The 23,975-nt window shown below is 44.6% G+C and overlaps 1 protein-coding gene across 2 annotated transcripts in view; it reads left to right on the top strand.

Annotated features, from left to right (window-relative positions):
* The first annotated feature begins 4,000 nt into the window (after nt 1-4,000).
* The window catches only part of cpne5a (copine Va), an 87,218-nt gene continuing 67,243 nt past the window's right edge, over nt 4,001-23,975 (top strand). For both annotated transcript variants that reach the window (XM_084389436.1, XM_084389435.1), the window contains exon 1: nt 4,001-4,403. In XM_084389436.1, coding sequence (XP_084245562.1) covers nt 4,294-4,403 — 110 coding nt within the window. In that variant the 5' untranslated portion in view covers nt 4,001-4,293. The remainder of the gene's footprint in view (nt 4,404-23,975) is intronic.

The following is a 23,975-nucleotide window of genomic DNA, read 5'->3' as shown; positions in this document are numbered from 1 at the left end:
GTGGGTCTTCGAGGCCTTGTGGCATATCGTTGCCTTGTCCTGTATGTAAAAAATGGGCGTTGTGGCCTCGTGGCTCTTAGTGGCCTTGGTTCAGTGTGGCCTAATGGCCGTTGTCTCTGTGTGGCTTGTCTCTGTGTGGACTATAGTGGCCTTGTGGCCTATTGTGGTCTTGTCCTATGTGGCCTATCATGGCCTTGTGGCCATCATGGCTCGGTTCTGTGTGGTCTATCATGGCCTTGTGGCATTTCGTTGCCTTGTCCTTATGGCCCATCATGGTCTTGTGGTCCATCATGGCCTTGGTTTTGTGTGGCCTTGTGACCTTGTTTAGTCTTACCTCGTCTTCTGTGTGGCATTAGAGGCCATTGTGGCTGATCGCGGCCTTGTCTCTGTGGTCTACTAAGGCCGTGTGGCTGATCGTAGCCTTGTGTCTGTGGTCTATCAAGGCCCTGCTCTGTGCGGCCACTATGGCCTGGCTCTGTGTGGCCCAGCGTGGCCTTGCTCTGTGTGGTCTATCACGGCCTTGTCTCTGTTAGGCCTGTCACGGCCATGTCTCTGTGTGGTCCATAGTGGCCTGGCTCTGTGTGGTCCTTCACGGCCTGGCTCTGTGTGGTCCATAGTGGCCTGGCTCTGTGTGGTCCTTCACAGCCTGGCTCTGTGTGGTCCTTCGCGGCCTGGCTCTGTGTGGTCCATCGCGGCCTTGTCTCTGTGTGGTCTATCACGGCTTGTGGCTTTCAATGGCTTGCCTCTATGTAGCTATGTTAGCCCCCATTCTCGGTTAATGTTCCACTATTACCCTGCTCCTTGCTTCCTTTCAACACATCTTTCCTGTAGCTAAAACAGTAGAGTGTTGGAGCTTATAACGCTATAAGAATGTAAATGTGTACCTTGAAATGTAATGTAAGTCGCTTTGGATAAAAGCGTCAGCCAAATGCATAAATGTAAAATACAGCAGCAGAAAATATAAAAATATAAAAATGCATAATGCACATCTTCACATAGTACCTTACAGGTTCACTGTTTCTCACAATAATGAAAGTGGCCCTCTTTACTAATTAAGCTATCGGCCTATGAGGCATTCCAAGTTCCATGTTTCATCATGCTTATTTTATGTTAACTCTTTTTTCTTTCGATGTTTTAGGAACTACAGGATACACGACTGGTGGGTATACTTTCTTTACCGTTTTTTGGGGGTGGGCTCCGTTCCGGTGGAATTATTCCACCACCTATTTTTTGGGGGTCGGCTGCTTCCCTGCCTTCGTCTTCAGGCAGGAAATGCAGATTCCGTACCCTCAGTTTACGAGCTATGGGCGGCGCTTACGCCAAATAACTTTATATCATAATATTTGCTTGCTGGGCTGTTAATACATGTATACTTGTTACAGCATTTTGCCTCCCGAGTCTTTCTGGTAGAACTATCAGTTTCTAGGCCAAAAGAAAATAATTCTGTCTGACATTGTGTTGTTGCTGAAACACTAAATTTATTGCTTTTTCATAGGCCTGTCACTCTCAAATGAAATGACATTTGTCAAAAGCTTTAGAGAAGATATAACTCTTAAACAGACTCCTGCCTAAGGGCCGAGTTCCATTTGACTACCAACAAATAACCTGTTGTGTATCCGTTGAGCCAGCGGTGACAGAATTCACCTCATTGAACTGAAGCAACATGTGGCCGAAACCAGAAGGAATCTAGAGAGGGAATCATCTGTTCAGGGGAGATAGACCTCGTTACAGCTGCTTACATCAGCTTGTGGCAAAATAACAGACAGATGAACTGCTAAACTGCTATCAGCCAGTCATTTCATCTGCTTAAACTCAGTCCCTCCACAATCGATTGCAATTTTCGAGTGCATCACCCACATCTTAAAATACACTTGGATGTATGTCACAATTCAAAAGAAAAATCTGTCACTACTTCCATTGCATCGCAAATTTAAAATTCAATTCAAAGGGATTTTTCCAATTAAAGTGAACATAAAGGGCAGCCTTGTACTTGTCACCTTAACAATCCCACTGGCTGTATAACTAAAAACACCCGCCTCACACTGAATTCCATGACCTGAGGTCAAAGATAAAGAATATCCGGCTGGTATTTCTTAAGGAAGTGATAGATGAAATGATATGTATCGGGTTGCACAGATGGTCTGTCAGCAGATATGTCAGTGTTGACCTACTATGGCTATCTAGACAGATGCTACAAGAGTTTTCAGCTTGAGAAAGCACCAGTGAAGCCACTTGTCTTATGGTTTACACCATGCATGAAGCCATTAAATTACATAGCAATGGCTGGTTCAGCGACAGCACCTTGTTTTCCATTTGGTTTCTGATTTATTTTGAGTGATCTTTGGAGACGGAATTTAATGGAGGCTGTGAGAAAAGAGGCATCTGTGTCTGATCCACCAGTGTGTGTGACTAAAAGGCAGGGCTGGATGTCAATCTGTGAAGTCCTCTGTGGAATTGGATCCAAACCAAGGGGAAAGACTCTGAATGAAGTGTCTCTCCATTTTTAAGAGGAACAATAACAGATGCATTTGATAGGAAATACACATTCTGAGCAGCAGAGTAATTCAAGGGTTCTCGTTCTGTCTTATATTCACTCCATTCTCTCTTTATAGTGTTTCTATTTTCACTTTCACACACCTTCCATCCAAGCTTCAAAGCCTCGATGAACAAAACCAGTGCAACATCATTGTGTCAGTCAGCCCCCTGCTGAAGCCTGCATCTCTGTGACAGCATGCTGTCCTGTCAGAATGCAGGCCACATGCTGTCAACTACAGCCCTCCACTAGTAACACCCATAATTACCCACTGGGTGGCTTGGAGGGAAAAAGGTGCGGAGAAAAGCTCTGAAATGGGTCACCACCATTGGGCCAGAGTGGACAACAGTGGCTGTAATTAAATCTGACAAGTGATTAACGTTGACTCCAAGCACCTATGGTGGGAAATGGGAATGTGTCTTTACAAGTCAATTTTTTGTTGTTGTTGCAATTAGTGTTAGTGCTGATCAGTGGAGAAATGGATTGTGGAGCTGTCCAATGCCGTGGTGCTGAAACGCAGTTGCAGCATGTAGAACTCTAAGTGGGCCGTCTCACGCTGTGCTTTTTATCAGCTCAAACTCAGATTCTTGTCTCCGACTACAAATAAATGGGTTTTTATGTGATAATTATCCTAGTTCTTTGGACATATTTGCTGATAACAAACCACTTATTTTCAGAATCAGTTAAGTTATAAGTATAAAGTTATTGTCTTATAAACAAAAGCTTTTTCTGTTACCTAGAAAAAAGTAGAGATGCCATAGACATTTTTTTTTTTACATTTTTTTGTTAAATTGTCGTAATTATTACTTGTAACATACTGTATTTTTATTGTAGTTATTATGAGATTATAATAAATATTACGGTATAGCATTTTTGTCTGTGTATTTCACAGTTCCGTATGCCTATGTCAAGTTAATAAAGACATTTGCTATTAAATCCTGCCCATTAGTGTTAAAAGTTAAAATGACCTAGAAATGTGATCGTTCATGCAGGCAATTCTGGCAAGGCACTCTCTCTTTTTTCTTATAAAAAACTATTTACTGTGAAATATATCCTTGTTAAAGTAAGTTTGTTAGTTGTTAGGTAATTTAAAATATTTAACTGTAAAATGACATATCTCTTTAGAAAGAATAGGCCCTATGCATTTTACCGTATAGCCTATAGGCTATGTTTTACCGTAGCCTATGTGGTTACTTACAGTTAACCAACTTACAGGTTTTCAATGTAGCATGCATTAATTTCCCCTCCCCCTTGTTTTTACAGAATGGTTTGAGGGTTGTAGGCTATTTCAGAAGTTAACCGCCGTGAGAAATAGCTCAGACAGTAATGAGCCGTGGCTGTGGATCAATAACGTGATGCTGCGCCGAGCGAGCGCAAAGCCACGGATATGTGAAAGAATGCGCGAGGGGTGGAGTTCTACTCTTTTACTTTCCACTCCACACAGTACGGACAGAGAGATCTCACCGCTGTCAGAAGAGGCGCGCACTTGCACTCTTCTTTGAGTTTTTCATTTAGCGAACCAAACCCGTTGTGTAGTCATCTTTTTTCTTGTAACATTGCTGATATCTTATGATAAAGCGCATCACAGGGCATCTGCGCTCTCCAGCGCGCGACCAGCACAGACGCTGATTTTCTGACACCCTGCTGCGGTCCTGCGCGCTCCCGCGTCTCCCTGGAGCTGTGAGATTTTAGGAAGCACTGCAGCACCACGAACTGCTAAACTGTTTGAAGTAGAGAGTGTCCTCTTGTCCCGCGCGCCAATGGAAGGGGACGTTATGGATAAACTGGAGGACATGGCCTCAGTGAGCGAGTTCGACCCTATCACGGGGAATATTCCCGCCACCAAAGTGGAGATCACCGTCTCGTGCAGGTATGAGATAGAATCAATTTACATTCGATCACTCAAGTTGAAATCACTTTATTTTAATGGCGTTTATAGTTCATATGGACCCCATAATGTCAGGTGATTGACTAGAGAAAAGTTCTTAAAAGGTTTGGTTTTTATTTTTAGTTTCAGCAAATAATCATTGTCTTGTATAGAAAACAAGTCTACTTTGTATCAGTGGTCTTGACTGGTCGGTTCTTTAGAGAAAAAAGTTCTTGAATTTTCTTATGGTTCTGGTAACTGAGAAAAATTAAGCTTTTGTTCTTTGAATCACCAGTATGTAGATGGTTTTGTAGGGGAGCATAGAAATGTTCTCCTTTTGCATCAGGCTGTCCTTTTCTTTTTTCTTATATATTTTTTTAAACGCCCATGAATTATATATATAAAATAGTTTTAGAAGTAGCAGTTCACATGCAACAATTATGATACAAGACTTTCTGGCTCTGCAATATTGATATGAGCGTAAATATCTAATATATCCAGTGAGCTGCGTGTATGTACTTGCCCAAAGCATTTAACGCTGCTGCTGCTCAATTGTCTCCATACCGAGATGCCATAAGTTGTCAGATGCTCTGAACATCAAGTCCCCACCATATCATCGTCCCCATATCATCTTCGCTTTCCATCGATAATAAATGTCACATGTTTGTGTATTTAGTTGTATTATAAGAACTGCTTGTTAGAGGAAATATAACTGCTTAAGTTATTCTTTGTTGGCTTTCGAAATGTGTATTACTAGTCGCCAAATCATAGCACTGTAGTGCTGAAGCAAGCAGTGAATATTCATGAGAAGGAGCATAAAAACCCCACCCAGTGTCCTCATGTCAATGAATACAGCATTCAAAACAGCATAGAGGGGTTTATATGTTGCATGTAACACAATTTCTTAGGGTGAACGATTTTTCTTTTCTTTTCTGATGCTTATAACATCATCTTTACTTTTAGAGCAGAGGTTGGTCTTGATAAGAATGCATCACTGAAATGCTGCTGTTACTGGAAAAACAGGTTCTGAGATGTGGTGAAAAAGAATTTCAGCCAGGACCACAGTTGGCTAATTTCTTAGAGTGATAGGTGGGCTATTGGTTTGGGGTTTTAATCATCTTGAGGTGTAATGGATACGGCTGGTGTACTCGGCATCTGCTATGCCTTTAATAGTCGCTTATAGTCAATTATACACGCTCCAGTCCAATTTAGACAAAATGATTTTACTGAATTTCCCAACTTGACAGTCAAACCATCTATTTAATGAGAGCAATTTCACATTCAAGTAGCTAATAACCATAAACTCACCAACTTCTCAGCTGCAAGTTAATATTGCATGCTGTCTCCAATGAGAAAGAAAGAATACTGATTATGGGTGTAATTTGGTCTGATTGTTAGATGAATAAATTTCTCTGTTAAGATCAAGACTTCATCACATTAGCTAATGTGATCTCAACTGTTTTTTAATGAACCAGATATAAATAGCTTTTTAGATTTGAAATTCATTTTCAGCTTTTACATTCACTAAATGATTATATCAATATACAAGCAATACATACTGTACTGTGTATTACACAACAATTCTGACTTCAGTGATAAATTGCATTTTAATTTGAACTTGACATGTATTTGACAAGGGCCTTAAGTGTCACGCACATGGATGAAAGAACATATAGATTTTTTCCCCCTACCTGTCTCTTCATTCTTTCTTTATACTACTTGTAAAAAAAAAGAGGAATACTAATGCATGCATATAAGGGGATTTCTTTCATATATCCAATCCTTATGGGTGCAAATAAGATTCTAATGAATAAAAAATACTAAAGATTAAACTTAAAGTAGGAATTTCAATATGTACAGTATGATCTAATTTGATTCTAAGATCATTTTTAGAGGATTCTTGTCTGATCTCGTCAGGATTGGCTCCCATTTCTAATTATGAAATTCCATTAGCATTCCCTTTATATGATTTTTCTACTCTTCTTGCTTCTACACCCCCACATAACTGCAATAATTCAAACACAGATAAAAAAAAACACATTAGTGTTATCAAATATGCGATCAAGTTATTGACTTGTACATTATTGTTATTATTTTAATTGAATTAGATTTTTGCCACATCCTTGCTTCTGAGATTGAATCAATGAATAATAAAATCTATTTGCCCTGAACCATTATGGCCCTCTCTGTCAGCGCAGAATTCTCTCCAGGTTTGTGATGAGACTCTGCGAGGCGGTGGTGGAAATCATCGCCTGCGTTTGTTCTCTGTAATTGATTTAGTTTGGGCTGATTATCAGGGGATTGTGGCAGACATGGAACTGAATCGCTTCACTTCCCCCTCCAGATTCCCTCATAACCTGCCGATGTTATTGGAGTGCAGAAAGTTTGGCCTGACAAACCCGAAACTCTGCGATAACCCTTATCACAAACAAAAGCTGTCCTGTGGCTGTGAGATATGCAATTGATCCAGTTGTCTGGCACTAATTGGGTTTTGGGTTCCGTTTGTTTTGTGTTTTAGTAGTCTAGAGGCAAGAAAAGTATTTGGAGTATATACTTATAAAGTATATACTTAGGTCTTGAGCATTTTAACTACTTAAAATATGAAATATTCAAAAGTGTGCTGTTCAAGAATCAAAGAACAGTTTCCACTGAGCAGCACAACTGTTTCAACATTGATAATAATACGAAATGTTACCTATTATTATTATTATTCGCACCAATCAACATATTAGAATGATTTCTGAAGGATCATGTGACACTGAAGAGTAATGGATGTGGAAATTTTAGCTTTGTCTTTACAGGAATAAATTACATTTTAAAGTATATTCAAAAGGAAAACATTTATTTTAAATTGTAATAATATTTTATTAGTTACTGTTTTTAATCAAATAAATGCAGCCTCTGTGAGGCTTTTAGATCCAGTTTAATGAAATAAAACCTAACATTTAAGTTAACTTAACATAATTCTGAACACTGAATTTTGAATTTAATTCTTGCTGCAGGGAAATGCATGTCCTTGCTAAAAATCTTGTGTCCCTGTTGTTACTATCCTTCATGAGTTGCTCTCTGTAATGAAAAAGTGGAGGAATAAAGTTGCAGTTGTTGGCAAGCTTCAGTTTCACTGCAGATCTACGTCCTCCTCTTAGTTGACCTTGCAGGTGAGGAACCAGATCATGGAATGCATCTACATTCACTCTGCACTGCTCTACTGCTAGACTCTCCACTGCTGAGAAGGGCTCTGTCTGGTGGGTATTTGCAAGCCTGGAGATGATTTACAGTTGGGGTTCAGCTCCCTTCTCAGCGTGTGACTTGATTCCAAATGGAGTCGTGGTGTATTGTTAGCCGTTATTGTTCTTTTGCTATCCGTTCAGCTCCAGTGCCTTTTATTGCTGGATTATATATGCTATAATAGCAGAGTACCTTTTGCCCCAGATCTGTGAATATTAGAGCAGACATTCATGTCTTCCTATGTATCCTGCTTCCAACATGTCTTCCTTTATAGATGGAAATACTCTGCCACAACAATCAGGTTTGATTTTACAGATGCTACTTGAACCTGAACTGGTGAAGAAGCAAGTAAATCCAAAGTGAGACTGAGAGAAAGAGAAATGTAGAAAGATGATGGGTGAATTAATTGACTGGATGGATGGATGGATGGATGACAAGTATATCAGAATACTAAGGCTTATACATGATAGCATGTCAGTCTCTCAGAGTCTGAACCTTTCATGGTGGAAACTGAAACGGGGGTCAAACAGGGATGCATCATCGCACCCACCCTGTTTTCCATCTTCATTGCTGCCATACTCCATCTCATTGGTGAAGAGCTGCCACAGGGTTTCTAATCATGTACAGAACTGATGGCAGACTCTGAGCAAAGAGCAAAGTCAACTACACCACCATCACAGAGCTTCAGTATGTGGACGATAATGTCAGCGCACTCCGCAGAAGACCTCCAGGGCATCCTGAATGTCTTTACCAAGTATACAGAGCCCTGTGCCCGGTTGCATAAAGCACCTTAAGTGTAATTTTCCCTTAAGTTCGCCCTTATGTTTCCCTTAAACCTAAGGGTGTTGCAGAAAAAACCCTTAAGTAACACTTTTTCTTTAAGTGAAACGCCATAAACACTTAGAATTTCCCTTAAATGCTGTTTTTTCAATTAAGTAGGCTAATCCCTTAAAAAGCGTTAAGTGTTGCATAAAACCCCTTAACGGTCATTTCCCTAAGTATAACTTAAGGTTTGGAAATCGTAACCTTAAAGCTGCAGTCGGCAAGTCTGGCAGATTGAGTGGACTTTCAAAATTTTGAATGTTTACAACTCTCATGCCCCTCCCCCACTATCAACGAGCACCCGCCCATCGTCAGTGCGTGTGTACCTGATTTTCTGTGAACGCGCGCGTCTCTTCAGCATCGATCAACACCATGGACTCGGAGGTAGGCTGCCCTGGCTAATCTATCCATAGATAGCAATAACCGAGGAATTGGAAGCTTGTTAGTAGATTTTCTCTCCGCCATCACGCTTCGTACAATCTTCAGGCGAACTTCAGGCGTGTCGTGTGCATTTGATATTGTAACGTGCGCGTCTGCGCGAGGGAGGGGGAATCTGTGGCGTGTGCACGACCTGTGATTGACAGTCAGATCTCACACCCCCCTGCGCTGATTGGACCCGATGAGACGGGAGCGGTGGATTTTTGCAAAACAAATAACACGCTCCAGGTGGAGTTAGAAGCTCGTTTTTTTTTCTAAAACCACCTTATTTATGTTGTTCTGTCGGATTATAGTGCCAATTTCACTGAATTTGATCAAAAAAATGTTGCCGACGGCAGCTTTAAGAGTAACGCGGACAAAAATAAGACGACATGGCTGAATTTATGGAACCAGCTGAAGATCATTATGTGCCAAGAAGAATTTTTAGGGATAGGGAGAACACTTTGGACCATCTTAGCGATGAAAAATTGTTGCAAGAATACCGATTTGATCGACGTGCAATATTTGACATCGCTAACAAACTAGACGGCGACCTTGACCATGTCACACATCGCAACCACTCTTTACCTGCTTATTCACCTTATTTTCGAACGCGGAAGTAAATATGGGTCCAGTTTCCGGTTTTTGTGCGGCACTTCCGTTTTCCTCGCTTCTCTGGGCTAACTAACGATATCGATTGCGAAGGATTATGCAGAGTTGACAGAAAAATGTTACACATGCCGTAGCAGATGAATACAACAAAGAACTAAAGCCCCGCCTCACCCAGGTCGAGTTCTGGACCTGGTTGAAAACACTCATGCATCTAGCTGGTAGATTGCCAAAACTTCGCCGGCGCCTTCAGCACCGCCCTAAACACGGTCGAGCCAACGCTGGACTAAGTTAATATATCTATGGAGGTAGGCTATTTTGTCATGTCAAATGTATTAATAATGTCATCAGAATGCAACCAAAGCACATGATAGCAATAAGTAGATCATAGATGGCTATAAATAATTATAAATCATACAAAATAAATGCCATGATGATCATGCCATGATGACTAGATTTTATACAGGGGTTACTATAATGATTTTGTTTCTCCTTGGAGTTTTTATTCAGACTTCGTAGCCCAGCCACTTTTCTGGTATCGGGTGGTCTTCTGTAGGTCTTGTGTTCACGAAATGAAAAGAACAAACATACGGTCGTTTCTTCAAATGGGCTGCGTGGCGTGTCCGTTCCCTATCAAGGCTACGGAACTCGACATTACGGATGTCGTATATGGGAACTCCTCTCATCCTTCACTTCCGCTGAAATCTTATAGGCTAACGCCAGCAGAGCTGGCCAATTGACGCAAATACGCAAATACTGAAACACCGTTGCAGTTATAATGCAAGTGCAGCGTCAATTCCCTTCAGAATCTCTCTCTTCACGCTTAAATCGTGTGCTAGAAAGCTGATACTACAAACTTGGATTATTCGCCGTCGTTGAAGTTGCGTCGGAGATACTCGCACTGTCTCCTGCATCCGATGGCAACTACTTGCAACGTATGCTCGGGCCCCATCGCCCCCCCCGACACGCACCTGTTCTGCATCGCGTGCTTGGGGCTGGCCCACGCTGAGTCAGCCCTCGGGGACGGAGGGTCCTGCGACCACTGCGCGGATTTATCCCTTCGAGCCCTCAGAGCCAGGAGGGACGAGGCTCGCGCAGCAGCGGGAATTGGGCCTACCGCCGCCTTTGAGCCGCTGGTAGCCCCCCCCAACCGTAGAGTCGAGGTTCGCTCCCCGGTGAGCTTCCCCGACCCCACCTTTCAACCCCCTCGCGACGTCGCTGACTTCGTTTCTTTCGGGGTGAGTGAGGAGGACGACTCCATGTCGCTGTCAGCCTCCGAGAACGACTGGGGTGCGGAGCAGGCCGCACCGCTGGCGGCCGCGGAGCAGGACACCCCTGCGGACCTGCAGGACGAGCTCTTCCGTGTCCTCTCTAAGGCCGTCGAGGAGCTGGACCTCGACTGGAAAGCTCCTGATGAACCATCTAAGAGCAAATTGGATACGTGGTTCCTACAATCGAGCCGCCGTCAGGCCGCTTCGAAAAGGGGAACACCGTTTTTTCCCGACGTGCATGAGCACGTGGTGAAGTCGTGGGCGGCCCCGCAATCGGCGCGCACCCTCACTTCCACCCAGGCTATGTTTGCCCCCGTGGACGAGGCGGGGGACCACGGCTACCTCGGCATCCCTCCCGTCGAGGAGACCGTCGCCGCTCATCTCTGCCCGTCGGCTCCCGCCCTGGGCTCGGACCGCAGCCTGCCGTCCCGAGCCTGCAGATTTACGGCCCACCAGGCCAACAAGGCCTTCGGTGCCGCGGGGGAGGCGGTATCCGCGCTGCACGCTATGGCCCTTCTCCAAGTGCTCCAGGCAAAGCAGCTGAAGTCTCTGGATGGCGCCGCCTCTATTGACGCTGACGCCATCCGGGATCTCCGTTCGGCCACGGACCTCGCGCTCCTGGCCACGAAGCGCTCGGCCCAGGCGATCGGCCGTTCTATGGGTTTCCTCGTGGTCCTCCACAGGCATCTGTGGCTCACCCTGTCAGACGTGCAGGAAGCCGACAGGAAGACGCTCTTGAACGCGCCCATTTCCCCTGCAGGCCTGTTCGGAGACGCCATGGAGAAAGTAACCGAGCGTTACTCCGAGACGCAGAAAAAGGCCAAAGCTATGAGCCACGTCATTCCGCGAAGGGCGCCGCCGCCGCCGCCGCAGCCGCAGCCGCGCTCTCGTTCTTCCTCAGCCTCAGGCCGCCAACCCCAGGCTGCGGCCAGAAGACAGACAGCGCCCCGCCCGGGACAGGATGCCCGTAAAGGCCGCAGCGGTCCGTGGCAAGGGGCGGGTAACAGGAGGACGCAGAGGAGCCCGCGCAGAAAGCCCACCGCGTCCCCTGCCAGGCCCAAGCAGTCGTCCTGACCGCTCGGGCAAGAGGAGGAAAAAGCGCCAGGCCGGCCCCGCGTGCAAGCGGCGCGCTCTAGTGCACTTCGTCCCTCAGAGTTCTGTGAGCGACGCGTGCAGTTGTTCTGTGTGTGTAAATGTTGTGAATGTTGTTCAAATAAAGCAAATTACTACTTCACAAACAGAGCTTTTTTCTCCTCTTGCACCACACACTGTGTTACCCGCCCTGCCCTCGAGCAGCGCAGAGTCACGGTCAATAACTACCCCCAACACTCACATAGCGGCCATGACCGCAGCGGCGATGACCGCAGGTTTAGATCAGCCCTCGCTCAGTCGTTTCCAGGCAGCGTGGGAAGCTATTCCGGGCATTTCGCCGTGGGTGTTGAATATAATTCGGCGCGGGTACACACTTCAGTTCAAACGCAGACCACCCCGCTTTCGCGGCGTAATTCAGTCATTAACTTTGCCCCAAAACGCTCGCGTGCTGAGGCAGGAAGTGTGCAGCTTGCTCGAGAAAAAGGCTATAGAACCAGTTCCCCCGAGCGAACGGGACATCGGGTTGAGGGTGAACGTCCAGAAAAGTGTGCTCACACCGAGCCAGACGATAACATTCCTGGGAGTGTGCTTGGATTCGGTGAGAATGAGAGCGCGCCTCTCCCCCGAGCGAGCGGAGGCTCTGAGTTCTTCTCTCGGTCTCTTCAGACCTGGCAGGCTCGTCCCACTGAAAGAGTTTCAGAGACTACTGGGACGGATGGCAGCGGCTTCTTCGGTGTGTCATCTGGGGCTGCTGCATATGAGACCGCTTCAACACTGGCTGAAAGCGCGCGTTCCCCCGAGCGCGTGGTATTCTGGCCACAGGCGCGTTATGGTCACCAGCGGATGCGCCCGCGCCCTGGCCCCGTGGAGGAACCCAGATCTCTTCAGCTCAGGGGTCCCTATGGGCTTAGTGACCCAGCGAGTGGAGGTCCTGACGGACGCTTCATCCACCGGATGGGGAGCGGTCTGCTTGGGCAAGCCCGCCTCGGGTCGGTGGTCAGAGAAGCAGATGGAGTGGCACATAAATCGCTTGGAACTGGAAGCGGTCTCTCTAGCTCTAAAAACCTTCCGGTCTCAGCTGGAGCAGCGGCATGTGTTGATTCGGACAGACAACACCTCCGTGGTTTCGTACATAAATCGCCAAGGCGGTGTACATTCCAAAGCCCTATTCAGGCAGGCGGAATCCCTTCTGCTATGGGCGGACCGGTTTTTCCTCTCGGTGAGAGCGGCGCACATCCCCGGTGTTCTAAATCGCGGGGCGGATATGCTCTCGAGAAGCGGGATTCCCCAGGGGGAGTGGAGGCTTCACCCCGGGACGGTTCAGCTGATATGGAATCGTTTCGGCAGGGCGGAGGTCGACCTCTTTGCAACGAGCGAGAACGCGCACTGTCAGATGTTCTTCTCGCTGTCCCGTTCCCCCCGGGAGGTGGACGCGCTGACTGCGCGATGGCCGAGAGTCTGTCTCTATGCCTTTCCTCCGGTGAAAATTTTGCCCATGGTGTTGTGCAAAATCAGGGAGGAGAAGGCGGCGGTGACTCTGGTAGCCCCGAACTGGCCGAATCAGCCCTGGTTCGCGGATTTGGTAGAGTTGCTAGCAGGGCAGCCATGGGAGATCCCGCTCAGGAAGGACCTTCTGTCTCAGGCGAGCGGAACGATCTGGCATCCCAGCCCCGCGCTGTGGAGCCTCCATGTGTGGCCGCTACAGGGTCGCTGAGCGGGCGGGACGCGCTGCACTCGCGGGTTTTGAATACCATCGCGGAGGCGCGAGCTCCGTCCACCAGGCGCCTGTATGCTCTGAAGTGGGGTGTGTTCTCTAAATGGTGTCAGGATGTCGGTATAGACCCAGCGGACTGTTCTGTGTCGGATATTCTACGCTTCCTTCAGTATAGGATGGATGAAGGGAGCCTGCCATCCACTCTGAAGGTTTATGTGGCCGCTATTGCCGCGTTTCACCCCCCTGTTGACGGACAGTCTATCGGTAGACATGCGTCGGTGACACGGTTCCTCAAGGGAGCTAGGAGATTGTGCCCTGCACGGCCGCCTTCTGTGCCGCCGTGGGATTTAGCTTTGGTCTTGGAGGCTTTGTCACGACCGCCTTTTGAGCCCCTAGCCTCGATTGCCATTAAGGAGCTATCGATTAAAACGGCTCTGCTTCTCGCTCTCGCCTCGGCGAAGCGGGTTGGGGATTTACAGGCTTTCTCTGTAAGTGAAGATTGTATTCGCTTTGGACCGGGAAACTGTAATGTTACTCTCAGACCGAGACCGGGTTACGTTCCTAAGTCGCTCAATACCCCGTTCAGAGCGCAGATCGTTTCTCTGCCTGCCCTGTCCGCTGAGCCATCAACCTCTCAGGGTTCGGATGCTCAGAGTGCTATTTGCCCAGTCAGAGCGCTCCGAGAATACATTTCTCGCTCGGCAGCGTTTCGACAATCGGACCAGCTGTTTGTGTGCTTTGGTGGATGCAACAAGGGACGGGGGGTCTCAAAACAGAGGCTTGCTCACTGGATCGTGGACGCTATTGTTTTGGCTTATGATTGCCTGGGACAGGAATGTCCCCTGAACATCAAGGCCCATTCGACTAGGGCGATTGCCTCCTCGTGGGCCTGGACTAAGGGTATGTCTATTCAGGATTTATGTCTTGCGGCTGGCTGGTCTTCTCAGAACACGTTTGCCAGATTTTATAAGTTGGATTTACCCTCTGTAGCGTCTCGAGTGCTTTCGGTGAGTTGATCGCTTACACAGCATTAAGAGAGCAGCTCTGCGCTTTGCTCATGAGTTGTTCTGTGTGCTATTTGTGTGTTATACTATTGTCACCGCTATGCGTTGGCTTCTCTGTTGTTGTTGTTGCCCTGTTGGTCTACAGTGCAACCTTCCCCCAGTTATACTGCTCGGGATATGCAAATTCCGGTAGTGTTGGTGTGTTCCTGTGATTGGTCCCTTTGGACCTATCAGAGGTTAGAGGTTCGCTATTTGTCAATCTCGGCCTATCAGGCACTTCCATTCTGGGGGCGAGGTTTGTATTGGGTCTGTTCAGTAGTTTGCTGCCACGGCGGGATTCTATACAGTTCCCATATACGACATCCGTAATGTCGAGTTCCGTAGCCTTGATAGGGAACGTCTCCGGTTACTTTCGTAACCTCGGTTCCCTGAAAGGCAAGGAACGAGACATTACGCTCGCCGCCGTGTTCGCTATTAATTTAGCGTTGTTCGATTCTGAAGGGAATTGACGCTGCACTTGCATTATAACTGCAACGGTGTTTCAGTATTTGCGTATTTGCGTCAATTGGCCAGCTCTGCTGGCGTTAGCCTATAAGATTTCAGCGGAAGTGAAGGATGAGAGGAGTTCCCATATACGACATCCGTAATGTCTCGTTCCTTGCCTTTCAGGGAACCGAGGTTACGAAAGTAACCGGAGACGTTATTTCGGCTCCCATGTTAACAGGTTATTTAGAGCTTGCACACTGCCTGCGTGACACGCGTCTCAGGGAAAATGCGTGCATGCTAGAAATAGAATCGATGCCTATTTTTCACGCGACACGCAAGCGTTTCCAGGCAAAATAGAATAGGAAAATATGTTTGTATGTCATTTTGATATGAATACAAATTAATGACATTTTGATGTTTGAATTTAGGTTTTGACATAAATGCAGATATAGCCTAAATGTAACAATATATATATATATTATCGATTTTCAAATATTGCACCTGTCAATACAGAACGAAATATTCTGTAGCCTATTTTGCCGACGTTGTCTTTGCTGCTATATATTTATGTTTAACATTAAGTGCCTTCCACAACTCTCTCCCCATATGTCGAATATATCACCAATGAGGCTTATCATGTCACCTAGCAGCAGCAACGCCTCGTCAGAGACGTTTCTGGTGTGCAAAGACATAGAAAACACCACGCAACAGAAACGCCACGCAGCCAGTGTGTCGCCGGTCGTATAGGGCGCCTGATTATTAAAATGTCAATAATTCGATGATTAAAACACTCCTGCTCCAAGTAAATCTTTCTTTTGTGCCAGTTATTATGACAACCTCTAACTGCACAAACAATCCCGGTCTTCCTCGAAGCCATAACGATGAGTTTGTTGTTACGAACAACGCTCGCCAGTGACCGGAAGTGCCTTACCGGAAGTCTCGCACAAAATACCGTCAACTGGCTGCGTCCGTATTTCCGTTAAAAATAAGGTGAATAGCACTGCGTTTTTTTGCATTTCTCCTCCTCTGTCCAATTAGGCTTTCTTTTTTTGTTTTCTTTATCCATTCCGATATCCTAGCCTACTTTATTTGATGAAACTGCGAAATTGCTAGTGTTAGTGTTTTGCGTATCTATGGCAACAACAGACTTTTATAACATGAATCCTGCTGTTGTGAAACACTTAAATGTTTCCCTTACCTAAGAGAACCGTTTAAGAGATTATATGCAACACCCTTAAGTTATTCTCTTAGGTAAGGGGAAATCGCCCCTTAAGTATCATACTTAAGGGAAAAACTTAAGGTGCTTTATGCAACCGGGCACTGGGCCCAACCTTAAACATCAAGAAGACCCAGGTCCTCTATCCTATATCTCTTGAAAATGTGGACCACTTCCCTTACCTCGGCAGCCTTCTTTCCTCAAAAGCTGACATCGACTCTGAGGTCAACAATCGCCTGAGTTGTGCCAGTGGAGACTACACAAGACTCAGGAAAAGAGTCTTCAAAGTCAGAGACTTATAGCCTAAACTAAACTAAAATCCTGGTCTACAGAGCCGTTGTCCTCCCCACCCTGCTGCATGGAGTCAAGTCATGGACCACCTACAGCAGCTACCTGAGAGCCCTGGAACAATATCATCAAAGATCCTTACGAAAGATCCTGAGGATCAGCTGAGAGGACAAATGGCAGAACACCAGCATCTTGAATGAAGCCAACATGACCAGCATCACCACTATAATAATGCAGTACCAACTTCGATGGACAGGCCATGTCATCTGCATGTCCAATACACGTCTCCCCAAGCAGATCCTGTACTCCCAGCTGAAGGAAGGTCATGGAGCCACTGGTGGGCAAAAGAAACGTTACAAGGAAAAGATCAAGGTCACATCACATCAAGCAACTGGGAACACATTGCACTGGACAGGAGCTCCTGGAAGAAATCTGTCCAGAAAGGTGCTGCACATCATGAAATAGAACTCCGCTGTGCCGCAGAGACAAATTTCACGAGGAGAAAGACAAAAAGGCTCAACCACCAGCAATTGGCCTCTACAGCCATCTGAAGACCCACAAGTAGACAACCCATTAGAGAGGACAGTCATACTTGCCTTGAGTGACCACCGATGATGATGATGATGATGATGATGGGGCGAAAGGATAGATGGTGAGGTCTTTGGCTTGTGATAAAGAAGCAGAATCAATGCCAAAAGATGTGAGAGGCTGAACGAAGCACAGATATTTACAGTCATTATGTATTCATACTGTAATATACTGCAGAAGTGATTGTGTGTGTCCTAGTTTATGTATTGTTTTCATCCAATCTCTATTCACATTTCTTTGTCCGGTTTTTGTAGTGTTTGTTTCGTCTGTACGGTTGATTGGCATAATTGACATCTAGAAGAACCAACCGATATTACACTGAAGCAGTAATTTTGAACCTTAAGGAATAAACAAGCCCTGCGATATGTCCAGTATGTGATTAAAATAAAATCATGGGTTGGTAGATAACAGTTTTTAGGAGGAGGGACTGAGTGTCTGACCTCTGCATGTCGCAGAGGGAAGCACTTAATATGGTGAAAAGTCTAACAGATGGTTGAGGGGAAAAAAACAGCTGCTGAACGGATGGATGAGCTGGATGAGAGCTTGGCCAGTTGTTAATTGAGCTGGCTGATTTAGTATGCGTATAAATGTGTTAGTCGGAGAGCGACTGAGGGTATGCCTGCGTTTTGACAGAGGATGGTGTTGAATCAAAGAGCTCAAAACGGCTGTCTCACAAACCCAGAATGCTCTTGTGTGGTGTTTGGAATCATTGTGTGATATGACAAAGATACTAGGAATGACAGAAGGCTTGTCTACATTTGCTATTCATCTCTGATCTTGGTTATACTTTATTTTGATGGTCCACTGTCTATTCTACTAACCATAAGTAACTTTTCAACTACATGTCAACTAACTCTCAGCAGAGTATTAGTAGACTGTAGACTGTTATATTATACGTAGTTGAAAATTACTTATTAGAATGTTTATTTGGGGACCATCAAAATAAAGTGTTGCAGATATTAAGTAGACAGTCTTATAATACTCTAACTCTAATGAGAGTTAGTTGACATGCATTTGCAAAGTTACTAGTAGAATGTCTAAAGTGGACTATCGAAAATAAAGTGTTACCTTGATCTTTATTGGGCTTATTCAGTTGAGTGCGACTGCCCCAAATTGATTGGCATCACAGTTTTGACCTCCAAAACAAGAACTGACTCAATGAGATGTGCTAAATATCAGCATTGATATTTTCACATCACTAATATTAGTTTCTATTTTTAATCATCGGATTGGGGGAGTTTTTGATTGTTGAAGAAGAGTCAACATGAACTGACCCTATTTACTGCTTGTTTTCTTTAATTAAAATATAATAGCTTGTTCCAAAACTACTACATTTAAATGACTTTTAATTTTTGTTGACATCTTCATGAATGCACTGGCAAGTGGACCACCAGCAAACACTGTTTAGCGTACCAAGTAGAGCTGGCGTGGAGGTCAGTTTTTAGCTTTGGGCATCACTTATTTTAATTCTCCTTTCCTTTGCTCTACTTCCATTTAAAAAAAAAAAGATTTTCAGTCAATATTATCTGATAACAATTTCTCTGCTCATTGTAATCAGCATTTCTCTAACCGTTTGTGAAAAAAAAAACACATGAATGCTTTTTTTGATTTTATTAATAAATCAGGCCATGCCACTGTGTGATGACAAAACAATCATTTGCGTATCTGACTCAGATTGTGTATCTGACCATGCGACACTTCTGTCGTGCCGCACTCCTATGGGTGCGTCAAGCATTCCGGGAAGGCAGCGCTTCATTTGGAAAAATGCTGCGCGTCAAAAAGCCAAGAAGCTGGCCGATGGCCATCTTTATGCAAATTAATTCCGTTGAACGCGACGCGACTATCCAATAGAAGTAGAGCATATGGAGACGGGGGGAAGTCTCTCGCAGGTCCTCTGTTCTAACGCGCACCATTTCCCGCTCGGTCAAAACCACACCCATAGCGGTAACGCCCATCAACGTACAAATGTGGGGAGGCGTCGCGACACCACGCGACAGTCGTGTCGCAAAAGTGGATCTGTACCATCCAAAGGGGTAATGTTTCAGAAAAAACTGAAGCTTCCCCGGGGGCCGCCATTGATTAGCAGACCCTCACCTGCTGTTAGCATTCCATTGACTCCCATTCATTTTGCCGTCACTTTGACAGCGAATAACTTTACATCTGAGGCGTTTAAAGACTCCATTTGTCCATTATTTATTTCTAAAGAAACACGAAAATGTATAAAAGGCTCCATTACCTTGTATCTTATCTTTTTACCTTGTATCTTAAATGACCGTATGGACAGGAGGAGAAGCTCGTGGGCAATCGGGGGGACGTGGAGGCAAAATGACAAAATAATTAATCAGAATACTTAGCAAAAGTTGCTCCTGCTCCTAGCTCATGGACACCTCCTACTCACACTCTCCGTCTCTGCAAGTTTCGGAAGGGAATGATTCAGATTTCTCTTGGCACAGCTACTAGAAGACAGACAGGTTGCTCACGTCACATCTACGTCGTCAAGCTCAGTTTGAGTGCGCAGTACGGTCAGCCATCAGGAAGTGAGTGCTTCTAATTGACTTCACTTTTCTCCGTTGAATCCAATGGGGTCGCTGTGTCCATTTCTTTTACTGTCTATGGTACCGTCAGAGTATCCTCGTCGTATCCTCTCATGCAGTTACAGATGCAGCGTTTTGACTGAACCACTTCTACTCCTGCTGCACGAGATGAGAGGACATTTTTATTATTTTCTGGGTCATGAAAGAGTCTGCGTTTGTGATATATTTCCTTCTTCCTTTCCTGCAAAACGCTCGCTCTGTCTGGATGTGTTTAAATCTGCACTAAGGATCCTGTCACATTTCACACATGCGCACTTCAATAAGCCGACATAAAGCAGGTTAATGCGTTTACATACAGCACGAAAACGGAGTAATAAGAGGCAAAAAAAAGGTTTATGTTTAAGCCGTTTATGACCTTACTCTGATAAAAGTATATCCGGGCTTTCGCGTTTACATGACCACGTGCGTTTTCGGCTTATTACGCATAATCGGATGTTTTTAAATAAACACTGACAACAAGTTTAAGGGCTGGACGATTATGATGATATATAGTAGTCAACATTTGAAGTGGATCAAAAACTTTCATCAAAGTTATACATGAATTTTGAACAATACCCGTTCTTGTCTTATAGGACAACTTTGATGAACTTTTTTGATCCACTTCAAATGTTGAGTACTACTGTATATAACATTGATATGAGTGTTCACTCGGATTTAGACCTACCTCTTGTATTTATATAGGGTTTTACAGGCAAATCTCCGGTGTCGAAATCAGGCACATGTCAGGAAACACGATTCCTGGCTGCATTTAAATATCCATGAATATCTTGAACACTAGGAACCCTACATCGAGTCCAACCTTTAGTTTAAACTGATAATCGTTTGTTTTACTCGCGTTTTCGCAGTTTCCCTTATAATATCCAGTCACGCAGCAGGCTCTTTTGCCACTCAGTCCGGCTGAGGGGGGCGTGTCCCGGCGGGAAAGTGACGTCAATGCATTCCCTCTATTGTGAAATGTATTGCTAATGTATTATTACCACTCCACTTTAGCCATTTTAATGACTTTTTTAAAGCACTTTTCCTTTTTATTGTGCAAGATGACACTTCATTAATATCTGATCCGCTGAACTCAAGTTGTATTGTTTGTACTGTCCTCTGTAATCAAATAAACAACATGTTTATCCTATAAAGAGTAATTCAACTTAAATGAGCACCATAGATCAGGATGTGCTGTGTAACAGTGATTAAGTGTTGCATTTACAAGCTTGAGCGAGAGACATGCAAAACGAGACCATTGGCCCTGTGGCTTCTAACTTCACCTGAGGTTTTTGTGTAGATTTATGCCTGGTTTATGGACAGCGCTTGCCAGGATTTAATTACCCTGTTTCATTGACGAGCTGGAAAAATGCTGACACTGCTGTTCTACTGTAATTACTTCTTGAGGAGAAGACAGAGGGATTGTAGATCATATTACATTTAATGAAACACTATAACAGGAATTCCTAGGTCTTAGAAGTGGCACAGGACCTGTGAGAGACATTCTAAGAACGCACTGGTTGATTGCCAGTGCTCTATGTGCTGTTAGGTGGCAGTTAGATGGAGCCCTAGGATGTTAACCTTTTGTTTTGACTCATGGGAAGAGTTTCGCCTAGTGTTGTTTGTACTCAGACCTGCTCTGGGTATTGTTCAGAGTTCATCAAATAGCCATGATGATAAGCACTCTCCATTGACCGGAGAGTCTGTCATGGTGGTAATACCCCTGCCAGGATGGCCAGACTACAAGAGTTTTCATTCCAGACGAGCGACATGATCCGTTCCTCTCCTCCACCTCAAGGAATATGGCTTTTGGCTGAGATGCACTCTGAAATTTCTCTTTGCCCCCCTTAACCAGATAGCGACTTGAATTACTTTTTCCTGCTTCTTTGAACCAATGAGGATTCATTGGCTGAAGAGTTTAGAATCTATTTTGATCCCCTCTGGCTGAAATAGCTTCTCCCGCATGAGGGTGCCAATTACAGTGCCACTGGTTCTGGGAGAGCGGGGGTGAGATGGAGATTGGATCACAAGCCCAATAGTGTCAGAACACTTCCTTGGCAAAGAGAAAGAACTGATCTGTGCTAATATCACCTTTCAAAGTGAGATGTGTTACAGCACACAGATCAGTCAAAACATCAACATAGAATACTACACTACAATTATTAGTCTGTTCAGCCAGATCTAAACATCTGTTGTGAGTTCAGAAACATTTTGTTTTATTTAATTTAATTGTTTTATCTATTTATTTTTGCCGTCCTTTCCTGGCGATTCCCTTTGTTGGCGGATTAATGGAAACGGAGTCTCTCTCGTGGCTGAAGTTTGAAGTTTGAGGCTGGGGAAGTCTATAGAGACGTTGACTGAAGCTTTCAGCTAAAATTAAACTTATAAAACGAGACTCAATGGGAAAGAAGTAGAAGCAGGAAAAGCAAGTGATACGAGAGTGGTCTGGGGCCGTATTCACAAAGAATTTTAAGGCTAAAAGTAGCTCCTAACTGGCGAATTTAGGAGCAACTCCTAAAAATAATGGGCGTGTCTCTCGTAATTTTAGGACTCCTAATTTTTTTGACTAAGAGTAATTCACAAAGCATTTTAGCCCTAAAAGTAGCACCTAAGCCTGGGACAGCTTAAAAGAAGTCGAGAGGACTCCTAACTCACTAAGACCTATTCACAAACCGCTTTTTGTGGCATTTCACGTTGCGATGTTTTGAAATGCGTATGCGGCGGCTACAGGAGCTTCCAATCGCGAGGGAACAATTTTGCATTGTAGGCATAACTAGGGATGCAATAACGCCACCAACAACAAGCAAAACTAGGCTACTCATTCATTGCATGTAAACTAATTGTAACGTTTGATTGTGAATCAAATTAAAATGTTCTTCTCTTTGCAAACGTAGGCAGAGGCATATAGTGACAGATTTATTCAGTAATGTTGCAAAGATATTGCATCAATCCATATGTTTCATTAGGCTACTAGGCTATTTGTTTTTCCTTACTCTTTATTCATTTAGGCTATTTATTCAGTTATTCATCATCTTCCGTCCTTCGCACTACTTGTGTAGCGCACGCATTCTCAGACCTGTCACCTGTCACTCATCATCGTAGGGGAGGGGTTTGGAATCATTCCCGCGTTACAATCATCAGCCAATCAAGGTGGTCACTTCAGTCAAGCTCGTGTATGAGTAATGACGTCATCCATAGCAACGAAGACTCACTCTTAGTTTAGGAGTTGTCATTTTTCTTTACTAAGAGTAGGTCTGAAAGGCGTTGTGAATAACTTTTAAGAGAAAACTCCTAGCTAAAATCTTTTAGTGCGATTTAGGAGTACTCCTAGTGGTAAGATAAAATGCTTTGTGAATACGGCCCCAGATGGCTTGCATGAAGCTATTAGGTCTTAAACCATTTTCAGGTCTGATCTTTATTGGATCTCTGTCTCGTCATCTCGTCTTAAACTCAGAGGTCTGTCCAACCCTTTGGAGGAGTTCAGGGGCCGTATTCACAAAGCATTTTATCTTACCACTAGGAGTACTCCTAAATCGCATTAAAAGATTTTAGCTAGGAGTTTTCTCTTAAAAGTTATTCACAACGCCTTTCAGACCTACTTTTAGTAAAGAAAAATGACAACTCCTAAACTAAGAGTGAGTCTTCGTTGCTATGGATGACGTCATTACTCATGCACGAGCTTGACTGAAGTGACCACCTTGATTGGCTGATGATTGTAACGCGGGAATGATTCCAAACCCCTCCCCTACGATGATGAGTGACAGGTGACAGGTCTGAGAATGCGTGCGCTACACAAGTAGTGCGAAGGACGGAAGATGATGAATAACTGAATAAATAGCCTAAATGAATAAAGAGTAAGGCAAAACAAATAGCCTAGTAGCCTAATGAAACATATGGATTGATGCAATATCTTTGCAACATTATTGAATTAATCTGTCACTATATGCCTCTGCCTACGTTTGCAAAGAGAAGAACATTTTAATTTGATTCACAACAATGAAACGTTACAATTAGTTTACATGCAATGAGTAGCCTAGTTTTGCTTGTTGTTTGTGGCGTTATTGCATTATGCCTACAATGCAAAATTGTTCCCTCGCGATTGGAAGCTCCTGTAGCCGCCGCATACGCATTTCAAAACATCGCAACGTGAAATGCCACAAAAAGCGGTTTGTGAATAGGTTTTAGTGAGTTAGGAGTCCTCTCGACTTCTTTTAAGCTGTCCCAGGCTTAGGTGCTACTTTTAGGGCTAAAATGCTTCGTGAATTACTCT

This window comes from Rutilus rutilus (genome assembly GCF_951802725.1).
Source record: "Rutilus rutilus genome assembly, chromosome: 19".
NCBI lineage: Eukaryota > Metazoa > Chordata > Actinopteri > Cypriniformes > Leuciscidae > Rutilus > Rutilus rutilus.
The sequence above is the reverse complement of the archived record's forward strand: the minus strand, read 5'-3'. Positions and strand labels throughout refer to the sequence as shown.